Raw genomic sequence first — 25,602 nt, forward strand, 5'->3', positions numbered from 1 at the left:
ATTATATCATTAAGATGTGATTCACGATTAAATAATCATTGATGTACGATCCGAAACAATCGTAGGCAACTAGCTATATTCAAAATGCGCGCCACCGATTCCATCGATTACGATTCTAGATCTATACTCGTTACGCTATAAGCGAGTATCGAAATGCTAAACGATAGCCACCCCCACCTCTCGCATCCCCACCTCTCACATCCCCACCACATGCGCCCTGCTGGGCCTGTTCAAAGGGATACTCTTTCTTTTTCATCACTGGACGCCTACGACGACACATCTTCAGCACCTAAGGACCATAGAAGGCCACAAGGAACAACAAAGGACTATAAGGATTCACAAGAAACAACAAAGGATTATAAGGATTCACCAGGAACAACAAGGGAACACCCCAACCTTTACGGTTGTGATCGCTATAAGCAAAGCGTGCGAGAGGTGAAAAGGAACGTAAGCGAAGCGGACAAGAGATGAGATCTCTCCATTATATTCTTTTCACGCGAACAATAATTTCCCGGCGTGGCAACGCCACATGGTTGATTCCCATTATTAAAATCAAATATCATCTAGGGTTTTTATACCGTAAGGCTTTTCCAATATGAGCAAATATTGCATCTTTGATTGGCTCAACCACGTGTTTTATTTCACACCTTAATACAACCCGTTATTCTCCAAATCATATCACATACATAATTGCCAGAGAACTCCTAATCGAGAAATTTAGGCCATACAATTGATGATATGTACTATGATAAAATTATAATAATCTTACGAGAGTTTTGTTATCTATGTGATTTATCTAAAAACTGATTAACAAATCATCAATAAAACACAAATCTATCAATGAAAAGATTGATAAAAATAAAATTATTTGGTTGTCAAGTAAATGATTGATGATTTTGTCGATAGGTGGCCTTTTAAAATCAGCATTGACTTAATTGCCGAACCAATATATAAATATACGTAATATATATGTTATCTTAAGTTTGTGCAAATACTACTATAAGATAAGATTTCAATGTAAGATAAAAATGTATACATATATAATGTAATTCGATTGAAAGATAGGAATTTGCGTGAGAGTTGTGGGAGAGAAGAGGTTAGGTTCAGTGACATTATCGTAAGTGAAATTTAAAACGTTTGTAGTATGTGTGATTGTGTTTCCTGGCATACTTATGGTAGGTATTCCGTAGCTTTAAGGATCGCGAAACGAGTTAAGCCAAGGTAAACGCTTGGTAGGAAGCGAGAATGTGATCTTCTCAGGATCCTCGTATAGCTACTACTTCTCATACCGAAAGTATTCGGCATATTCTACACTGAAGTATGCCACCGGTATCAGAGGTTTGTGGACTGTAACAAAGCAACCAAGCCCTACGGGCATCGCGAAATCTATATTTAAAGCTAAGGCATTTGAAGGCAAAATGCGTGAGGGTTGCATCAGGGTTACGTCAGAAAGACGACGACGACGACGACGACGATAAGGATTTCATCTTTAGATTGTAATATTCTTACTTAATCTTTTGATCATTTTTTTTTTTTTTTTTTACAATATTATCAATAACTTGTTCCGATGTTTGAAATTTTATATATTATTATTATTATTATTATTATTATTATTATTATTATTATTATTATTATTATTATTATTATTAATATATGAATTAAAATCAGTTTTTAAAAATATAGTTACTATTGATAATAATTTGAAATAGTTATATTATCTTGAATGACTTAGTAAAATTTTATCTTTAAACTTATATTGAAATAATGACAAGTAAAAAAAAATTATATCAAGGTTTGAAAGTTCACTGAGAAGATAAAGAAAATAATCTTTATTTACCATATGACGACGTTCATTTCCAATGACTACTCGTTTAACGGGTTACAGTATGCATTGAGCGTTGAAACATTCAAGTTCATTGTAATATATTCCACAGTATATCGATCGAAACGTCGTCTTGGGAATACACTGTTATACTTGATACAAGGTAATGTTCTTCAATTATTCGTCCCATTTCATTTCAACATAACACTAAATAACAAATGAATCTCTCTCCTTTTCTAATTTTATTCTCCTCTTTCCAAAAAAAAAAAGAAAACATTCAAGTATTTAGTACATTTCCACCTTAATTTTACTAACGTTAAAGTAAAGTGAATGAACTAATAAAAGTGAAATAGGTTTGATCGATAACTGCTATTGCGAATGCATCGTAATAATTATTAAAAATTGTGTATGCAATTGGAAACTATCAAAATATCGAAGAGGAGGGGGGGGGGGCGCAAATCTGACATTTATCATCGTTCGCATCAAATAATAATTAAACATTCGAATCAACTGTATTTGAAATGAAAAAATTCCAAGATCTTAAACTGCCGCTAGCAGATTTCTGCTTCTTTTAAAAATAACGAACGAAAAAGATAAAAATAAAAAAAAAAAAATAAAAGAAAAGAAAAGAAATATGAAAGAAGAGAAAGCAGCAACAACTACGACTACGACTACGACTACGACTACGACGAGAAAGAAAAAACAAAAAAAAAAAGGAAGAGAAAGGAAAGAAAGAAAGAAAAAAAACAAGAAAGGTATACACAAAAAGGCAGGGTGGCAGGGGGTAGTAGAAAATTTGCAAACAATTCTCGGGAGCATCCTAAAAGTGGGTAGTTTCGTTCCAGAAATAGTCCGAGGGCCAGTACTGTCCGTGGCATCGAATATTGTGTGCACAGGAAGGTTGGTAGTACACGCGTAAATACAATAAAGGATAGAAGAGACCTCTCTCTATCTATCTGCGTGCTTTTTACACACATACCTAGTCAAAGTCACACACTAACACAATTTCATATACCCTCTTCTTTTACAATTCACATATACTTATACACACACACACACACACACACATATTATCATCAAATGCACGTATACGTGCACGAACATGAGAGACTTACTTGTAATGTTACACAAAGAAGAAAGATGTACACATAGAAGGAACGATGACACAGTGGTGCGGTAAGCCGTAGCATCCCTCCCCCTTTTAGGGGAAGGGCAAAACAATTTCTCTGCATACTTTAGCCCCTCACAACGGCCCCTCTTCTCTGCCATTCGCACCACGCGTACAATGCAACAGCCGTTTCTGTATTCTCTCTCTCTCTCTCTCTCTCTCTCTCTTTCTATCTCTTGCTTCTTTACTCATACTAACACATATAGTCACACATATGTATTAACGCGAATACACCAACATCCCTATAACTAAAACCTCTTCACTTTGTCGCCTCATGTGCACGGTAATATATACCTACAACCCTTTTCTCACTCTTTTTCTATGCATCTATGGGTTTAGGTGACTCTATTTCTATCTCTCTCTTTCTCTTTCTCTGCTCTTTTTTACTACGATGCTTTTTATGATACATATACATACATACGTTTATACACGTGAATATAATATGCTTTAGCGTATAGGATTGTTAGCTGGTTGGTTGCGAGAAGTCTCTCTTACCTACGATTTTCTGCATTCATCCCCATCGTATCATTCTCTCTCTACTCTAATCTTCTATCTTTTTCTTTTACCTCTTGATCTTTCATTTCTTCTTTTCTCTTTCTCTTTCTCTCTTTTAGGAAAAAGGAATAGAACACTACGGGTTTCTATAGGACAATTGCACCCGTTTTACACACAGCATTCGTTCATTGTCTCATTCTCCTTCATCGAATTTTCTTTCACCAATTTTACCCCTTTTCGTTTACCCCACCCTCTCCTTCCTTCGTTCACTCTTTCTCTACAACACTCACCCCCAACTCCCAACCCCTATTTTCTTTCTACCATTTCGTTTCGTTTCGTTTCTTTTCTTTCTTTCTTTTTTTTCTTAGTTCGTCTCATCATCGTCACGATTTACTCTCGTACTGCAGAGGTCTTCATTAATATTCGACGACTTAATTACTTTGTTAGAGAATAAGAATAAGAAGATGGTAGAGGTACGTTGTTTAAATGGGAATACAAAAAGTTAGTTAGGTATAAATCTAACTGTATAACGATTACGTGAATTACATCTTATGAGAATTAATTATAATACGTTTTTGTTTGTATGAATCAAAATAATATAATCATTGACTAGAATTTAATTATTATTTTATATTTATTATGTTCATTGTTAACGAGTTTACTAAAGAGAATTTTAATAACGTAATTAGATAATATAATGTGTAATATAATATGGAACATATTAAATAAAGTATTTTTTAGTCAGATTATAGCAAATATTTGAAAAATTGTGAATACAAATATATGAGACAACCTGTATATATTATTTATTAATAATTATTCTAAAAATTATTATATTATATACATATAATTAATTTATTATAAAAAAATTAAATCAATTAAAATAAGTATATAACTAGAACTAATTTAATAACTATATTAAAATAATATGTATACTTTTATAATATATATATTATTATTATATTATAAAATATAACATAAATATAATATATAAAATATAAAATATATAATATATAATTATTATATTATAAAATACATACAAAATTATATATATTTAATAATATATAATTATATATATATATATACTTATTTTAATTATTCGCATAAATTAAGTAGAAAGGTATGCCGAACTCGATGAATGTTCTGTTGGACAATTCCTCATCTATTTTCACCTTTCTCTTCATTATCCTATTTCTCGGTCTACCTTAGCAACCTGTTTTCTCTTTCTCTCTCTCTCTCTCTCTCTATTTCTCTCTTTTATGGACTGACAATTCTACACTACGTAGTATAATAACGGCAAGGAATCTAATTACCGAATCACAAAACGTCGTGCAGGAACAGGCAGCTTAAAAAAGTCACTTAATGCTTGATGACACGAGAATAGTAACGCATAGCATAATACTAATGTGCCTTACAGTGAACAGAGCTTCGTATATAATGCTATTACAGAATTCCGAGTGACAGGAAATTCTACTATTTCAACCAGAATGTACACATACATACATATATACATACATGTGATTCTACATCCTATTATCTTTCTCTTTCTCTTTCTCTTTCTCTTTCTCTGACTCTTTCTCTTACTTTTACTCTTCCCTCTACCTCCACCACCCCCACATCCTCCTCCTTTACAATCTCATTTTCCTTCATTGCTTTGTAACTTGTTAAAGTTTCGGCAACGTGTCGTCATACCTTTGACTAAAAAATTACCTTTCATTATCCTACACACATGACAAAATGATTAGATAATACCTGAAACAGTTTTTTCTCTTTTTGTCCTTTTAATCTCTTTTACATTAAAATAAATTTTCAGCCAATAAAAAAATATTCGTCGAAGTAAAGAATACAAATTTTTTGTACTCGTTTGATTTTTTACTTTGGGAAAAGGTTCCATCCTTTTCCAACCCCACATATTGTGAATAATTTTTTTATATTCATTAAAAATTATATTCATTTATTTTTGATATTTTTGAAAGCTCCTTTCTCCATTTTTAATATCTATTTTCTTTTATACAATATTTTTATATATAATAATATATAATATATATAAATTATATATAATATATAAATATATGTAATTCTATTATATAATATTTATATATATATATACGAAGAAAAATAATACAACATATTCGAAATTCAATTTCATGTAATAAATCAAATAAAATAAAAATGTTTCTAATCAAATAAAATCTTTCATCGATACACGTGCGTAATTAAAAAAGCTTGCATATAATATTTTATAAAAAAATAATTTAAACTATAATAAAATATGATTTGAAAAAGAAAAATACGAAAAAGGAATTATTAAAACAAACGTAAAAATAATAATAGAATATATTCGAAATTCAATTTCATGTAATAAATTAAATAAAATAATAATGTTTCTAATTAAATAAAATCATTCATCGATACACGTGAGTATTAAAAAAGCTTGCATATAATATTTGATCGACAAGTAGTTTTTCAACTCGTAATAATATATAATACTGAACGTGGTTACGTTGAAATAATGATGCTGACGAATGTCTACGTTAGCGAAAATATGGGATTGCGTTTATTGAGAAAAGGGTAGGTAGGTAGGTAGGTAGGTAGCAAAAGCTAGGACGGAAATGTGAAAACTGACGAGTAGGATAAAATCCTATGACCCGTTTCCTTGAAACATCTCTTCTGCCAATTATATATAACTAGCATTTAAGAACATTTTTATGTTATATATCATTTTATAGCTACACATAAATGCACAATCTATAAAGCACGTTTTATTATTTTTCTATTTTAAAACAAAACCAGAGAAAAAACACACACACACAATTAACTATCAATCATTTTCTTTCTGATTTAAAAAAAAAATAAACAAACAACAAATATGAATATTTGCAATGCAATTTTCATAATTATTCACGTTTCAGTTAACATTGATATCATAAAAACAAAAGTCATGGTTACGATGCAATTCAAATTATTGCACGATAAAATTTCTGATATTTATTTCAACTTATGCGACTGATAAAATAAAAAAAGAAATTTTTAAAATATCAGAAAAATTCCATCAAACGATATCACCTTTTTTTGATCCGTAACTAATATTTAGTATGCGATTAAAACGAGCATGACTACATCATTTTAATCGTTGCATGATGAAATATTTATTAACAAAAAAAAAATAATAATAAAAAATATTTCAAAAAAAGAAATCAAAATCAACAAATAAAAAACAAGTTACAAGTTGTAATCAATGAAAAACACGTGATATTTATTCGGTTATTTACAAATAAATATGCAATTAAACTTTCAGATAATAATTCAGGTAATTATCACGTTTTTAGACAATAATTAAATAAAGTAGCACGTGTCTAGATAACACCGAGACTACAAAAACAAAACAGAAATATAAAGATAAAGATAAAAATAAAGAGAAAAGAGAGAGAGAGAGAGAGAGATAATGTAAAGATTGAAAGGAGAATTAAATCACTAGCTAAGATAGGGAATTTCGTAAACAATACCAATCGCCGAGCTTGAGCGAGATCGCAACGTTTGAAAAAGCATAGCCCGAAGAAGTGTGTATTGTAGGGGGTAGTGGTAGTAGTAGTAGTGGTGGTAATGGTATGGTGATGGTGATTGTGGTGGTGTGTGTGTGTGCGCGACTTCGTCCTTGTTATTTATTGTTCGGCCCGATGAGCGTCATTTTAAATTTCGATATAAATTAATTTAAGGGGTAAACGGAGGAAGGAAGGAAGGAAGGGAAAGGAGGGGTGGTTTAAGCGAAAGCGCGCGTGTTGAGCGAACGCACCCGTTGGAAAGAAGAAAGAAGAAAGAAAGAAAGAAGAAAGAAGAAAGAAGAAAGAAAGAAAGAAAGAAAACAGAAAAGAAAGAAAGAAAGAAAGTGGGGGAAGGGGTGGACGGGGTAGGACGGAACGTAATGGCTCGGAAAATGAAGTTCTTGTAGCCTTGCGAGAGAATCTCATCGTCTAACTCCCTCCCTCCAACCCTGTCCCTATTTCACCTAACGCGCAACCCTCTCTCTCTCTCTCTCTCATCCTCCGACGAGTCTTTTCACCCTCTTCCTCTGGTAAACCACCCCTACCCTTTTCTCTCTCTCTCTCTCTCTCTCTCTCTCTCTCTCTTTCTTTCTCTGGCATTTAGCCCCTTCGCTACCAACCTTCAACTCACTTCTACTACAACCCTACTACTACTACTACTATTCTGATATACCTCGAAAAGCTCCCCCACTACAAAGCTCCACCTTCCTTTCCATCTCCACGCAGAAACTCAACGTAGCCTGCTGAAATATCCTTTCGCCTCACTCACTCTCTTACTCTCTGTGTATTTCATTCTCTCTTTCACCCTTCCATCCACGCCCAGGCACTCCGCTTTCGCCATTATCTTAAGTAAACAGACTACCTGCGCGCTCGAGAATTCCAGATAAAGTCACATGTTATCAAAATTCTGAAACCTCTCTCTCTCTTTCTCTCACTCATTCTCACACACACAGACAGACAGTCGTTGTACTTATCGTCGAAGCATCCTTTATTAAGTAAGTGCGAGAAAGAGGGTGTCAGGAAGGGATGGAGGGAGGGTATCGTTAATTCCGTTAAGTCTTAGCCGCGCATTTAATACGCAACGAATAAGAGAATGAGTGAAGTTACGACGAAATCGCTCGATTACTACGAACGCGGATGATGATGATGATACATAGGGTGGAAGGGAAGGTTGTATAGGAGAAGGGATAGATGTTGGTAGTGGTGGTAGTGGGTGGTTAAACTGCAGATCGCATCCCCAGCTGTGGCTGCTCTGACGGATATGCCTGGAGACTCTAAGATATATTGCTCAGGATCTGTTCTGGAAACGATTAAGAAGACAGACACAAGTATAGTAAACGTGTGTGTGTGTGTGTGTGTCTTTGTGTCTATGTCTCTCTGTCTGTCTGTTTATCTGTCTGTCTCTGTCTGTTTATCTATCTATCCGTTCTTCTCTCATTCCTATGAGTAATTAACGATACATAACTCGAGTTCTCGTTTATCTACTATTCCACAAGACCTAATAAACTTGTTTTGCGCTTTTTTTTATATATATTTACTTACTTTCCTATAAGTAAGTCAATATTCAATATTTGTTAATCCAATTAAAGATAATGATTATTTGATTAATAAGAATTTGATCTAGTGTGAATAAAGTTTAACAATATCCTTCAAAATACGTTTTGTCTATTGCGTTGGTCTATAAAACGACTGTTACAAATAGTCTTTATATCCTTCCAAGTTGCAAAAATGAAAAAATAAAAAAGATAAAGAAAAATAAAGTAAAAAAAAAAAAAAAATAAAAGAAACAAGAGAGACAGCATCGTTTAAACTCTTTCGCCAGAATACGAGTAATGGTTCCGCGCCAGACTTTTATCATTTATGCAGACAAAATCCAACTGAGGGGAGGTTGAAAGGTACCGTAGAAGCTTTATATAAAAAGGAACCCCTGTCTCTTCTTCACCCCACCAGTCTCATCACCTCAATCCCTTCCTTCTGTTTCTCTCTTTCTATTTTACTCTAACTGTACAAGTAAAGCCGAGACTCTGACACCTTCTCAACCTCATCCCAGGTTCCCTCCCGGACTTCCCCTTCATCCAACTCACTTCAACCTTTCCCTTGTACCTTCTCTAACAGTAAGCCAGCTCGGTCTCTCGGTCTATTCGGTCATAAGTATTCCAGGGGTGTCTAGGCACGCCGCATGAAACCAAGAATTGCCGGTATGCGATTCGCGTGTCCCAGTATGGCCGCCTACAATCAGAGTGGCACGCGGCACCATCCCCAGGACAACCTTGGTCAACCCTTACTACCTACCCTTCCTTCCCATCCTGCATGGAACCACTTCCGTGTACACGTCCAGACTAGAAGCCAACCCTAAAGAGTGAATCTCCAGCACTTCAGTGATTCCCGCCAATGCATTCTCATCTCTCCTTCTCCTTCTCCTTCTCCTTCCTTCCTTCCTAACTGAATGAGGGAAGGGTAGAAACAGGATGACGACATCCCACGTGGGATGCTTCTCTCGTCTCGGATATCCTCCTACAACACTGTGATACACACATTCTATCAGTTTCTATACCAACATGCAAGACTCCAAAACATTTTCATGACATTCTTGCTAAATTAAAGTAAGTTCAAATATTTTCCTTAAATTTGGGAATTAATGTTTCATTTTAAGTATTAAATATTTTTTTGTATATTAAATTAGTTAAGTAAGTTAAGTAAGGCATGGTTTGCATGTTTATATCATGTATTCCAATGAACTATGCCCTTCAACACTCTGACAAAATTTTAAAATAAAATATCAAGCCTTTTTCAATTTGTGTTCCATGAACTATTATTCAACATGAAAGTTTTAATCTGATGGAATCTAAAAAATAGCAGATTGTACATGTGTGTGTGTTACACATATGTTCAAATATGTAACTTCCCTTCTGAACTGTAAATTTTCAAAATGAAATAGACACAAGCATTCAATCTCCCTTTTGCTTTGAATTTACTAAAACGAAATCACAAACTCTGTAACGATTCTCTTAGAAACACGTTTGCTACATGTCTTATCTGCAATGGCATCGTTATCCACTGATGTCTTTAGTTGTTCAAATAGATATCAATAGACCTGAAGGCATTGTTAGATTCTATAGGCTGCGCCTGTTAGTTCTGATCCTTTGAAACAGTCTCTGGTCTCTCTGATCCCATTGAGCAATATACCCATTTCCAAGATATAAGAATATTCCAATATTGTTTAATGCTATTCTCATCTGATTTATTCCAACATCAAAGACTAAATCTAACTTTTTTTCTTACATTTTGTTGTCTAAACAAATTTATTAGCTTTTGACAGATTGTTTGAAATGAAACATTTGTTGATACATTTGAAAACAAGTGTCGTATACGATACAATCGAAAGGAGGATGATAGGATTGTTTGAAGGGTTGGATATAATTTTATGAATTCAAACAGATATTTAGAAGATCAAACTCTGATCCATTTATTTGGCCTAACTTCGGTGTATTCGAACAGCTGTGGAAATGTTATCGCAGGGGTTATTACTGTCGTTAGTATCGATTAACTAGCATATAGGATTTGTACGTGAACCCACCTGATAGTGACAGTGTTATTACCATTACTAACAACAATAAACTACATTTCTGAAAACTATGTGATAATGATTGGATTATGACCAATTTCTAATGCTGTTACGATTAACAAATTTTACTAAACATCAAATATCAAAAATTACATTCTCATCTTTTATGGTAGAAAGAATATCAAAATTCAACAAAGATGTCTAAGGCTGCAAGAATACTCAAAGGACCACCTAGAACCTTAGAAACAAATATTTCGTTTGGACAATTTATTTTAGAAAAATTACGACAACATTATGAAAAAGTTTTTGAGGTAAGCAAATAAATTCTGTTAAATTCAATTGTTATTTAATGTTAATTAAACGATTCATTAATTTGCAGATTGATGCTGAAACTGGTCAATTTTTAACGTATAAAGATATGTTGGAAAAAACAGTCAAATTAACAGAAATTTTAAAAAAACGTAACGTCCAAATCGAAGACAAGGTATCAATCATTGCCGAAAATCATTGCAATTGGTTCGTTGCAGCTTTTGCTAGCATATTCCTTGGTGCAGTTGTTGCACCGATAAATCCAGCCTATACAGAAAGTTCGTACAACAAATTACATTCAAAATTTCAATTAAATTTTATTAGACACTTTGAACTATGAATAAATTATCCCCAACTCGAATGATTTAATATTAAACTAAACAATAATGATTAAATTTATTATTTAGTTGAACTTAAACACGTGCTTGGTATCTCAAAACCACGTATTATCTTTGTATCAAGAAGAACAGAAAAATTGGTCAGTAAAGTAGTACCAACTTTACCATGGAATATAGAATTGATCGAATTGGATGACGAAGCATTGAACAATAACGTACCAACCATAAAAAATTTATTGAAAACTATAGATGACGAAATAGATTATCATCGATACACACTCATTGATATTGGTGATAACAAGAAACGACCTGTTGTTATTTTATGTTCAAGTGGTACAACTGGTTTACCAAAAGGTGTTGCATTGTCTCATTGGAATTTCTTAAATTTTAGTACTACCATTGGGTAAGAGTTTACAATAATTTTATAAATTAAACAACATATCAATGTGGGGATGGTGGTTCAATTTTTCAAATACAATTATTTTCAATTTCAGTACATCCAATTACTTAGATATTACACCAGATGCAAGAGCGTTATTGTTCCTACCACTTTATCACGGTTATGCGTTTGGTGTGATGGCATTGATAACAAACGCTGGAGGCACAATAATAAGAATAACAAACTTTTCGCCAGATTTATTATTCAAATCTATCGAAAAATATCGTATAACATTGTTACCAATAGTACCATCTGTATTAATCATTCTAGCCAAACATCCGTCAGCACTTAATTACAATTTTCGAAGCGTGAAAAGAGCATTCTGTGGTGCAGCACCTTTACCAAAAGAGGTAACACTTACGCTTTTTTTCTGTAATAGTTCGGTACGATAACTTATATGAAAACGAACAAAATAAAATCAAATGGTAGGAGAAAGAAAACGATAGATATAAAGGTAAGGGTCGGGGGAGTGGAGTAAAAAGAAGAAATGTAAGTGCTAAGTGCCAAAGCCGGTCTTTTACTTTTACTCTAGGAAAAAGGGAAGTCGAATTTGAGACGCGGAAAAGTGAACAAAGAACACCATTTCTCGTTTTCCCTGAGTAAAAAAAAAATAAAAAAAAGAGGAAATAAAACGCTACTTACGGTAAGAGGGGGGAGAAATAGAAGAAAGCTGTTTTTACAGTGTCTCGTAGAAATTACATTGATTGATTTTAAGTTCATGTTGTTCTTTAATTATTAACAATACGTCCCAAATAATATTTTTCATAATTAAGTAAATGTTGTAAATTTAAAACAAATGAATAGAATTATTATTATTAACATTATTATTATTATTATTATTATTATTATTATTATTATTATTATTATTATTATTATTATTATTAAAACAAACACAATAATAAATTTGCAGATTATATTGGAAGCAAAGAAACGATTGAACGTAAAATCAATCGATAATGGTTACGGCATGACAGAACTTACAGTTTTGACAGGTATGAGTAACAAACTTGGTAACAACGATTCAGCAATTACTAACATTGTACCTGGCGTACAATGTAAAATAGTCAATCCTGAAACACAAGAAACCTTAGGACCTATGCAAAAAGGTGAATTGTGTGTCAAAGGTGATCACATTATAATGTTAGGTTATTACAATAATCCCAAGGCTACCAATGAAACGATCGATAAAGATGGTTGGCTTCATACCGGTGATGTTGCTTATTATACTGAAACAGGTGACTTGTATGTCATCGATCGATTAAAGGAACTTATTAAATATAAAGGTTATCAGGTATCACCGGTTGAAATCGAAGTTCTCTTGCTTTCTCATCCTGCTGTTAAAGACGTTGCTGTAGCTGGAAAACCTGATGAATTTGCTGGCGAATTACCAACAGCTTTTATTGCTAAACAACCTAATTCTAATGTTAATCCTCAAGAAATTATTGATTTCGTTAAAAGTATGTATCACCATATATATATATATATATATATATATATATATATTATTTTTTTTTTTTTAATTATTTTAAATGAAATCATGCAACATTTTTCTTGGTCACAGTTTCTTATTTTTAATAAAAATTAATTGTAAATCAATTGAGAAAAATATAAGCACAAATTCATTTTTGATCATCGACGAAATTTTTAAAATTTTCTTTACAAACTAATTGTTTAGTAAAAAAAAAAACTAAATTATATCATTTGCAGATCAATTATCACCACAAAAATGGTTGAGAGGTGGAGTACATTTTCTCGAATCTATTCCAAGAAATTCAACGGGAAAAGTAATGCGTCGAGAACTTAGAAATTTGGCATCACGTTTGTAAATAAAAAAAACCAAACATATTTTAACATTATGTTAAAACATTTATGAGGAATATATTTCTAATAGATTAAATTATATCATGAAAAATCAATTAGTTTGAAGAATATCAAACATTTTACAATTGATAAATTGATAATAAAGTTATCTTTATATAAAAGAACATAATTTATATTCGAACTATTTCCAATATAGAAAATTGAATATAACAAACAAGCAGTGATAATATTTAAGTTTCATATACGGATTATGCGAAATAAAGTGGTGGTGGATACCTGTTGCATTCAAGTCAAATACGTCAACTCCCCAAATGTGAAATAGTATAATTAGCGTATAATAAAAATATTGTAATCATTTAAATGTGTGATTACACGTTTTAAAATTGTTCAATTTCATTAACAATCTTAAGGATAAAACAATCCTAGAATAATTTACATCTTCTAAGAAGAATCTTATTGAATGAATGAAAGTAAAAAAAAAAATAAATAAAAGATGAGAAATAAATTTCAATTAAATTGATTCGTACATTTAAATTAACAGTGTCCGCTATCGGAGAAATTTAAATTTTACATCAGAGGAGAGACTCTTTACAACTGCAATCATAGGACACGTGAATGTGCAATACTTATATATATGACATATATGAACATACAATACATACACGTAGTTAACATCGTCTGCGTGCATTCGTGCTTGACGTTCCTGTTGATTTAATTACAACGATAGCCCTCTGACAAATCTAATTGACGTGCATCAATTATTTGGTGAACGAAGGCCGTTTAACTCTCATCCCTTTTCCAAGTTGCCAGTGGCCAAGCGGTTTAAAACGATAATTCTATTTTTCACGGTGCTTTCCTAACGAACTTCTACGACGATTATGGAGATAGGTGTTTCTACATTTTCAACCATTCTCTTAAATAAAAAGGTGTGTAACAGGTTAGATGTAATAAACTGTGAAGAAAAAATATTTTTAATAACTAATATATATGAATATATTTTATTTCAAATTTATTATCAAAGTTGCAATTAAAGTTAAAGTCAAAAATAAAAATACAAAATTTAAGTACTCGTTCTAATGGTGTTTTAAAAACAAAATCTTATGGAAAATTTGTCTCCTAGTTAAAAAAAAAAAAAAAAAAAAACGGAAACAAAAAGTTATCCAATCCAAATAAAATCGTTGTTACATTTCAGTAATGTTAAAGAATAAACGTTAATAAAAATTGAATAGTAATTATTTAAACAAACAAACAAAAAAGTATAATTCAAACGATCTAACGAAATAAATATTGAACATACCTTTACTACTACTACTACTACTTTACAATACTCTCTATCTATCTAAAAGACTTTGAAACGTGTTGTAATGTTGATAGGATGATCCAGTGTACGGTACAATTAAACTCAAAATTAAATTACAATTAGCCATACGTTCACGCTGCTAACGCATTTGGCAGGGATGAATGTTCGAGAAGGGAAGGAGAGGGTTAAAAGAGAACCACATATATATATATAGAAGGTGAGTGGTTGAGAATAGAAGGGAATATTCGAGGAATTAATTCGAAGCAGAAACGGAAACGACGTAGAGATGCGTAGCTCAAAATCAACATTAACGCAGGTTCTCGAACGATCGAGACAACTAAAGCAACCATGATGATCATGATGATGATGATGATGATAACGCTTACGAATCCAACATGATCAATTCGATCGATTCATTCATCGATCCGCGATTTATCCTTAGTATCCTCTATATATATATATAGTGATCGTTCCAATCTATTTTCACCTAACCATTCGTGACACGCATCGAGCATGGCCACTTTAACCGATGTTCGATCGACAACTACCGATTTACAGGGGAAGCAGATACAAAACCGGCTCTTACTACTACTACTACTACTAATACTATTACTAATACTACCTACAAGATTACATATATATGAGATAATACTAGTACATTCGTAATATGAATTCATAATACATAGGTATATACATTTATCTATATATGTATTATAGGTGAACGATAGATATAACGAAGATTATCGGACATAACGCGGATAATAACGTGCTCGCGAAACCTTCGTATGAAAATGAGATAGCACGAAAGTAGAAGGGGGTAGGGAAGGAATACGGTTGTACAGGATGGATACCCGAACGGTAAAAGAATGTTACGAGAAAGATCGAGAGAGTAAATGAGAGAGAGAGGAAGAGGAAAGAGAAAGACAGCAGCTTATCGCTCGAGTAGATCCAATACAATGCGAACTATTGTACCCACGTTCACCATCCACTCCAATTCCTAGGGTTGAGATATGCAGCCCAGGGCTCCAGCCTGCACTTTGTACCACGTTTAAACCTATATATATATATATATATACATATACTTGGGCACCATTTGCTAAAGTTACCTCTACATACGTGTTTGTACGAAGATTTGTGTGTGTGAGAATTGGAAGGTGAGAAGAATGAGTGAGTGGAAAAGAGATAGGATTGTGTATGTGTTACAGGATAAGGTAAGACAAAGTTGAACGTAAAATAAAAAATGTAAAATGTGAGTGAGAGAGAGAAAACGATGGAATGGGATTTTGGTATTAACTCGCTATTCTTCTCATTCTTATTTTCATCTATTTCTTTTCTTCATGAACATTTCTTAGCCTCCGAGTAATACGTGCCACCACTTCCTAATACCTTTCATCCATTTTCTATAAACTTCACGCAATTTCACGCTAAGGTGTGTTACGTTAGAATAGTTTCTTTAACGTTTCTAAAAGTATAACCCTCTCTCTCTCTCTCTCTCTCTCTCTTCATCTCTTAAGGTAGTACGATCACGTGCAGGACACCTTGTCATATCGGCATTTCCCGAAAAGGGTCATTCTATATATAAAATCGATCACCTTTTTTAAAGTAACTTTCCTGATTTTTACTTCTCTATATGTGTTGAATATTTTTTGGAATTTTTACTTTAACTCGTGGTAACGTTAAATGATTTTTATTATTATTGAAATTTATTAAATGTGATTTCTTTTTCGTATGGATATTTTTTTTTTTTTACACGAATATACTTCACCCGACATTACGTTTATATTTTTAATATAAATTTATTTAAAAGTAACATATTTTCGTTTTTTTTTTTATATCGTTGGAAAAACATTTTGTAATGCGAAAAATAATTTGGAAAATATTGATATAATTTATATTAAAACGCGAATTTGTAAATAAAATTATTTTTAAATTATACCAAAATATGATAGTCATTTAATTCGATAGTATTTGAGTTACATGATATAGATAAAAATAAATTATAAATAATATTGTTTTCCAGATTTCATCGAGTGAAACAAAATTGCTGCTTTTGAATATCAACAATCTTAAATTACATTTTATATTAAATTATATATCTCATAAACTAAAAATTTAAAAAATATAAATTTTCTTCTAGTTTATGAAATCATTTAAGAGTAAAGGTCCATCACTGATAACTGTAAAGATAATATTGATCATTTACTAAACGGATAAAGATAAATTATCAAAGTAAGATAATCCTAAAAGTAGACACAAAGGGTGAAACATCCCCCATTCGTGCTTTTACAACAGTAAGATTTATTTATTTCATTTATTAAATAATTTCATTTCAATTTCAATTATAAATTTTACACGATAGAAACGAACAAGAGATGAATTATTTTATATAAAAATTATTTTTTTCTACACATTTTATTTTGATATGAAATGATCAAAGAGAAAATAATAGCATTTGTTAGGTTCGGAGTAAAGCCGTATGATGTTGTCAAGTGCAGGTATCGTACTATTACTATAAGGGAAAATACTCTTCCCTATCTTCTATGTAACCGAACATTTCACTATCATATTATGTTTGCGTTTTCAACTGAAAACAAATTTCCTGTGTAACACACACGAAGTAGTATATTAATAACCTGTGATTACGAGGACAACGTCAATCTTCTAACAACTTGCTAACGTTTATTGACTGGAAATAACACCAATTTTAACTTGTCAAAGATTATATAACTATTATAATTACACCTATGATAAAAAAACAACAATATAAATAAATTAATGTTATTTTGTGATCACATTTCAATCATAATAAACTATTAATAATTTATTTTACATTCTGAAATATATAAATGATGCTTCGACAACATTTTCAAAATCTAATTTACCTAAAATACATAATTACATAAAGGAAAATAATTTCACGTACATACATTGATTTATTTGTAACGATCGTGTACAACAAATCTTTTCAATAAACTTAAAAAATGTATTAACATTAAAACCATCACATTATACCAATGTGCGTACATAGATATATATAAAACATAATATATGATATCGAATAAATGATAATGTAAGTTAAACGTATCGAAACGTATCTCGTCGTGATGATCGTCGTCGACCGAATGGAAAATCAAAGTCTTACAGGACGTAAAATCGAATCGATATATCACCCTCCGTGTGGAGGCCGATCCTCTGTTTATTATAATGAACGAGCATGCCTGTATATCCGACGGAGGATGGAAGCGTCGAGTGATATGGTAGAGAAGCGGATAACAGATACGAGCTGGAGGAAATCGCTAGTAGCGTGGGGGAGGAGGGTGAACAGATGAGTAGGAGGATGAGGAAGAGGAAGAGGAGGAGGTGAAGGAAGAAGAGGGGGTGTATGGAGGAGGAGGAAGAGGAGGAGGACGCGTTTACGTGCGCCAGACATCCGATGATGCATAGTTGCTGTTGACATGCTGGAACGTCAGGCTCACATGACCTCTCGAGCGCAGCCATTATCCGCAAAGCGACCCCCGAATTGGGACAATAACCGCTTCGTGGAGTCGTGTAATAATTATTGGCTGGCTTTGGGGTAGCATCCCCCCGCGGCGTTATCGTCACGAGCATTTTGCCTCGTTAACTGCCGAATAATAGCTCGACACTAAACGTGCGCTCGCGTGCATTCGCGCATCACCCCAACCCGGGAGTTACTACCACTACTACACCTTACACCCCCAACCCTTGTTGTGTCACGTTACGTTTTGTTGTTTTGTGTTATATAAACGTACCTTATTCTCTCTTTCTCTCTTTCTTTTTCCCTTATTCTATCACTACCACCCCATACCATCCCTCACCCTTTTCCATCTTTCTATCTATCTGTTTATAATACATGTCAGTTTTTACAAAACACAAAAAGAGTAACAACACACGCGCGTGAAAACTATTATTGAAATTAACATTCTCTGAAAATGTTGAAACTATACACGCTTAACCCCCATAATTCTTTAGCAATCGCATTCTACTACCCAACCGCGCCCTTCTTCGTCGATTTATGCGACGTGAAAACTCGTTCACCCTACCCATTCCTTCCTTTCTTCCTTCCTTACTTCTACTTTCTCTCTTCTCTAAAGTACACACATATACATCCGGAATTAAAATGAAAGCAAGTACAACCCCAACAACTACCACTACTACTATCTATGTACGGAACTCTACAAACTCTCCGAGTTGTAAGTTAATTAGCTACTACGACGTCGACGATAACCATGTCCTTTTCCCTTTCTCTACATTATTTTACAAATAACAAAGGCGAGAAACTGTTTACGTTAAAACGAGAACTGACCCTTTTTTTTTTCTTTTCTTCCGATCGTAGATTATTTCTCATATTATCTACACGCAACGTAAAAATGTAATGTGTCACACTATTTTCAATTTCAGTACATATAAAATAAACTAACTGTTCTTGTAACGTAAAATAGAATTTAAAACAATTTGTAATATATAATTTTTTATTTTACATAAATATTAAAATAATTATCCCTCAACTACCCTATCAAGACTTCTAAATACACCCACAAGTATATTATTTAATCGAAACTTTTTTGATCAAAAATTGAATACGTATTAATTATTATTATAATTATTTTGTATCGTCTTGAACATTTTCTCGACATGTTTATAATATTGTTACAAATTTACTGACCATGCAACTTTGAAATGCACTCTCCAGATACGTTTATATGTATGTATATATGTGCATATGTACAATGTACATACATAGAGAGAAAATTGTCGCATTGTAAGCGTTCGTAACTGCTCATTGCTCGTTTCGCTAGACTTGCAGCAAGGTAGTGGAAATTTTGTGCAGCTTTTTGGTGAAAAATGACCCAGGGATATCGGGTACGATCCTGTCTAAAGCCAATAAAACTGGCTTCTACATTTCACTGGACGACATGCGAAATTAGTCGTAACGGGTCAGCTCGCGAACCTATCGGGGTTCGAACCTATATATATATAGTTATACTAATACTTTTGCACGTGTATTAATCTCTATGTAAAAATATGAAAAGAATTTCATGTATTTAATGAATTTACAACGGTTCGGCTATCGTATTTCATCACGTATCTAAATTAATCTTATTATAACTACAAATTATGAAGTAATTAGCACAGAGAACGAAAGAGAGAGAAAGAGAGAGAATTGTTAACTAATTCTGTCACGGTAATAACGTGAGGTCACACAAAGCCTGATTCACAGTATTTCAATAAGCGAGATGCCATTTCTGTATACCTAATTAGTTTAAACCAGCACCAGTACCATCACTACCACTCCCATAAAGTAAACTTGGTTTTACTATAAAAGATATGCACACCGATAACTTTCAACAATCACGACGATTTTATTAATACAACTATGTATTATACTATACTTTATCTAATTTATTTATTCAACCGTGATCAAATATTCCATTTTGTAATTCCTCACATATTATTCATTCTTAATTCTTGTAATATATAAAAAATAAAAAATCGAAAATAATCTCTCGTGATTTTTATGCAAAATTTCAATGACATAGTATCGACATTGTCTTTTTATTACTTTAACTAAAAATTATATCCCATATTAATCTCTCATCTTTCATCTCTTTACAAATACACACACACACACACACATTATGTTTCCTGAAATTAGCGCAAATTAGTGAAAGAATATTTCTAGTACAATTTATTAAATTGTCGAATGAGATAATTAAAAAAAAAAAAAAAAAGGAAAAAGAAATTAATTTGAGAATATAACTCGAATACAGTTTATCATACGTTGGATGAAGGTACATACCCTCGACAGGAAGCAATCGTTTTCCAATCGACGATCGTACTCATTGATGATCTAATTAAACCTTGCTACAAAATTCCAGGCATTCCTCGTATAATCGACTTAATCATTTACGTGCCACGTTGTACGGTACTTAACTACAAAATGAATCTCTTAAAAGTTCCGAGTATCTATGTACATGTATTTACGTCTATTTATGTGATTATGCGTATATGTACATAAATATATACTATAATGTGTGTATGTAGATGTATTTGTAACTTACATATACAAATACGTAGGTTGAGAGAGTGTATATAACAACCGTTGGTCTTCCCTTGTTTATGCGTGTCATGAATATGCATTTATTTTAGAGGATGGCCGAAGCAATGAACCTCTAAGATATATACCACCCACCGTTCCTACACATACGAGAATATTTATACCGCAGAAAACGTAAACTAATTAAATTACTCCCGAACGGATGAAGATTGATGGGTCCTTTTTTATCCCAACGAGAACATTTTTATCCCTATTTTAAATCATATAAAAAATATTACAAGATTTTTTCTATAATTGTCTTTATAATTGTCATTCAAAATTTATATCATTTGGTATATTAAGGAATACGTAGATCTAATATTACATCGTCAATTCATATTTAATAATTAATTGAATACATTTCAATTTATATTATTAATTATATTTTTTTTTGTTAAATTAGCGAGAACAATTTTATAAATGCTGAATTGAAGATGAAACTTTTAATAACTGACACTAAGAAAGATAATAAAAGATGGGTGAGTAATTTCTTTTTTAAAGATCATCATTTGATATCATTTGATAGATTTGCAGAAATCATGCAAGTGATAAATTTGCAATATTGTTATATGAAAATTTCATTTACTTATGCAATAGTAATAATTGTCCTGTATTATAAAAGAAATGTATTAGAATATGAAAATAATTGTTAATTAATCAATAGGAATGTGCATTGATGTTTAAAAGCTCTAATTCTATGATCGAAGTACCGTCCTCTTCGAAATTCACCTTCAGACTGGTACGTTGTCCTCTATTAAAATTCTTCTATTGAAAGTTGCATATATGACATTCCAAACATTGCACATGTGTGCAACGGTAATAATAATTCTAATAAAGAGTATTTAACATTATAACGTTAAAATTTTAGTAATTTTTGCATTCTAAAGTAGTTTTTTTATCACACCTGCGCAGTGATGACTTTGAGTGTTAAATTATGCTGTAATATAAGAAGAGTGTGTATTAGAATATTAAAATAATTGTTAATTAATCGATGGAAATGTGTATTGATGTTTAAAAGCTCGAATTATATGATCGGATTATCGTCCTCTTCGAAATTCACCTTCAGACTAGTACGTTGTTCTCAGTGAAAGTTCTTTTATTTAATGTTACATCTAATGATACATCCATGCTTTTAAACTACAATATACATTTTTTTTCGATTAATTAACAATTATTAAAAATGTATCGAACATTCTAACATGTTCTATTATTATTTTGAATTGTTTTAAATGACTTTGAATTTTTCATTTTTGTATTTACTAAAATATTATAAATCGAAATGATTTAAAATAAAAAATTCAATATTTTATAAATCATTTTGAAGTTGCTTATAATTTCAAGAAATCAAACGATAAATCATCGATTTAACAATATTACATATGTCTAGGATTCGTGAGCATCGTGAGTTGGTTTAAGTTGAATTTCATGTGCGTATACTGTTAGAGAATTTATTGGTATCGAAAATAAAATAGACCACGAAGGAAGTAACTTTAAATCTTATACTGTATATATATATATATACTACATATACTATATATTTGTAATATATATATAAAGAAAAGCAGTAGACGGTAGTAAATGTAATGATTTAGAAGTTCCGTAACATTTTCAGCACAGTCTTTTCCACGATTCAATATACCGAGTGTTCTTTTTTAAAACAAATACAAATATCTACATTTTTAAAATATTTTAATCTGTGATTTTTCATAAAATTGTCTTTTAGACGTTTATTTAATTCGCATGATTTCTAATATCTACAAAAAATAATCAAATATCTTATTAATAATAATTTCTTCTTATTTAAATTACTTCTATCTAAAAATATGAATTTTAATACTTAACAATACTAAATAAGAAGCCTTAATATTTATATTTGCTTCTTATTCACTTACATTACTTTTATTTAACTTAAAAATATATACATTGGTAATATTGAAAATAATTTAATAAAAAGTATTAAAAATTATTCTTATTAATTTCTCATTTATTTTTATTATCATTATTATCTTTCTTATTTAATAATATACATCATTAACATATATATTCGCATACTTATCCTCTAATGTAATCTTAGTGATCAGTAATAATGTTCATTTATACCAAAGTATCAGAACGTTAGATAATTGCATAGATTGAAACAAAAAAAAGAGAGAAAGTAAAAGAGATAGAAAGAGGGGAAAGAGGAGAGAGAGGAGGAATATTTTTCCCAAGAGATTTTCGTGAAAATCCACTTTTGTTCAACATCGACGATGAGCGGATATTCCAACCGATTCTGTTAATCGAGATCATTTAATTTCACGGTGCATGCAGTGACACGTTAGTTCGTACTGTAACAGTAGTGAATAGAGAGAGAGAGAGAGAGAAGGAAAGAGAGGATAGACAGATGGACAGATAGATGGACGAATGAAACAGACAGAAATAGACAAACGGACAGATCTATATGCAAGAGAGACTAATCTAACCGCGTTAGCACTATGAGGACTCAATTTAGATAAGTTCAATCTACTTCCGTCTTACAAACGTTCTATTTACACGTACATACATATACATAATATATATATGCAGAGTTAAACGTTTCTATCGATTATAAACGAGCTTGACTCGTTTAACATATTCATTTTGAAATTTCGACGGTGACGGTCAACTCGTTCCCATCGGTTCATTTAATTGAAGCCGTTCAAAGACTGACAAGCCTTAACGAAAATTGACAGATCAAGAATAGGATTGATCGTGAATGCTATAGACTATGTTCTGTTCTCTGTTCTGTTCTATTCTATGGTGTGTGTTAATGGCAGATATAGTGTTGAGGAATTCCTTGCTTGATGGTAAAACACAAGTTAGAAACGACAGAATCATTTATAATTTGAAAATTCTATTATAGATGTTAAAGTTCATTTTTAGTTAATGAATATTATCCTTGATGTATTGTTTGAAATAAATTAAGATTGTATAATTGTTACAGTATTTATATCTGTATATGTGTTGGTAATAATGACAGTGGATTGAATATAAATCAAAAAATTTGATAAAATTGATTTTGTAATATAAAATAATTAATACTGTTATTTATTTTGTTATATAGATATTAGTAATGTTATGATTTATTTTATAATATAAGTAAATTAAATGATACATTTGATTTATTATACTTTTTAATTTAGTATACTGTCATAATTACCAACAGATGTGTAAATATGAGCATGTAGAATTTGAACTTAAAAAAAAACAACAAAATTTAAATATGCTAGATGTAACTCATCTTTTTTAAAAATTAGTAAAATAATTGGAAGTATGCTGTATTTCATATTGGATGCTGGACGTCAGATTATGTATGAATTATAACGGTGCCAACGATAGTGCATACTGATATTAGTACTTGTCTCTCATAAAAAAAGCTAATCCTTGTATTTATCATGATGCATATGGATTTCTTTTTTACAAGAAAAAACAGAAAATATTACACAGAAAATAAGAAAGATAGAATATTATAGAAATGCATTTTAACACGTTGCCGCAAATGACGGCTATAGCCGTCCGATCTTCGTATTTCTAAGCACGATCGTCAAATTAAAAGTGTGCGGCAACGTGTTAATGCATCTCTGTGATTACTATAAATAATTTTGTTACATTATATGATATTTTAAGTAGAATTCAATCAGCACCGTTGTACTTTCATTTATATAAGACAATTATTTGTTGTTATTAATTAAACTATTTAAAGAATGTTGTACCTTACTTTGTAATACCATTTCTTCTATCTTGAGCCATTAATTCTCCTTCCAATTTTCTAAAAACACAATGTAAATAAGAACATTGTAAAATATTTATACTAATAACAACTACTTAAATATGAAAATATGGCATACTTATTTTCTTCTGCTCTTCCTGCATTTCGATGGAAATTTCAACTCTTCGTACTGCGTACTGCAAACTGCACACTACATACTTCATAACTTTATAACTCCATACATGGATTTACCTTCATTTATTTAAATGTCTTCCCTACAACAAATAAAGATTAATCATAAGTATTTATGATGTTTGAATTATGATGCATTGTTGCTTAACTTTAGTGATTAAACAAACACTAGTTTTGTCATCGAAGCAATGCGAGTACCTAGAAGTATTTATGCATTTTATGATATATTTAAAATATTGTTGCAATCTTACTAATGCTAGATTTATAATTATATAAATAATAAATATTACTTTTATTTGTTATCAACATCATGTCATATGCTTCTTCGACAAACTTGAACGCTTGCTTTTGATGTTATGGTCATGTTCACAATCTGTAGAAAGAAACATACAATTATAAAATCATTATAATTAATAATAACAAAAAGTATATGATTAAACAAATATAATAAAAATAATTAATAAGAACCTATCAAATAATAATACATGTAAAGTGAGAACCTCAATAGTGTATGATACATATGTCAAATAAAATTAATCATTATATTTAATAAAATTAATATCGTTATATATTGCAGTAATAATATTTGTTTAAACTAATTGAATTTAAATAATATAAATCGCTTTTATAATAGCAACAAACGATAAAACAGTAAAACCAACATTTACACTATTTAGGTTAGGTGTAATATTAGATTTATTTATAACGTAAATCTTAATTGTAAATTTTATTATTACCAACATATATGTATAAAATTAATTTAAATAAA

The 25,602-nt window shown here is 31.3% G+C and overlaps 1 protein-coding gene and 1 long non-coding RNA gene across 11 annotated transcripts in view; one reads left to right on the top strand and one right to left on the bottom strand.

The window, feature by feature from the left end:
- LOC107068038 (uncharacterized) overlaps window positions 1–25,602 on the bottom strand; it is a 56,029-nt gene that overhangs the window by 30,293 nt on the left and 134 nt on the right. The window contains exons 2-6 of one of the 7 annotated variants that reach the window (XR_016177595.1): window positions 25,124–25,206; window positions 24,781–24,916; window positions 24,646–24,701; window positions 9,320–9,549; window positions 8,188–8,322 (exon numbers count right to left, since the gene is read on the bottom strand). This is a non-coding gene — a long non-coding RNA (uncharacterized LOC107068038). Of the gene's footprint in view, window positions 1–8,187; window positions 8,328–8,719; window positions 9,550–24,645; window positions 24,702–24,780; window positions 24,917–25,123; window positions 25,207–25,602 lie in introns of those variants that run through there. The other 6 variants (XR_016177593.1, XR_016177591.1, XR_016177594.1 and 3 more) reach the window with 6 other exon arrangements.
- Window positions 1,045–13,788, top strand: LOC107068033 (luciferin 4-monooxygenase). Of its 4 annotated transcripts, none has more exons than XM_089175438.1 (7): window positions 1,045–1,175; window positions 10,766–10,903; window positions 10,972–11,179; window positions 11,309–11,642; window positions 11,734–12,028; window positions 12,589–13,135; window positions 13,386–13,788. In XM_089175438.1, exons 1-7 carry the CDS (start codon window positions 1,173–1,175, stop codon window positions 13,502–13,504), a joined length of 1,644 nt encoding a protein of 547 aa, XP_089031564.1. In that variant the 5' UTR covers window positions 1,045–1,172; the 3' UTR covers window positions 13,505–13,788. The 4 variants fall into 4 exon arrangements, with proteins under 4 accessions (XP_089031564.1, XP_089031565.1, XP_089031566.1 ...); XM_089175439.1 differs by lacking the exon at window positions 1,045–1,175 and adding an exon at window positions 1,830–1,985; XM_089175440.1 differs by lacking the exon at window positions 1,045–1,175 and adding an exon at window positions 2,029–2,722.

Source organism: Polistes dominula, unplaced genomic scaffold (genome assembly GCF_049000335.1).
Source record: "Polistes dominula isolate Pdom_NZ unplaced genomic scaffold, Pdom_raw_medaka contig_17, whole genome shotgun sequence".
Classification (NCBI taxonomy): Eukaryota; Metazoa; Arthropoda; class Insecta; order Hymenoptera; family Vespidae; genus Polistes; species Polistes dominula.

Excerpts from the sequence above, each read along its gene's own strand:
- LOC107068033 (XM_089175438.1), top strand. Across the intron at positions 11,643-11,733 it reads AATTTTAGTACTACCATTGG|TACATCCAATTACTTAGATA; the intron begins GTAAGAGTTTAC and ends TTTCAATTTCAG. Across the intron at positions 12,029-12,588 it reads CAGCACCTTTACCAAAAGAG|ATTATATTGGAAGCAAAGAA; the intron begins GTAACACTTACG and ends ATAAATTTGCAG.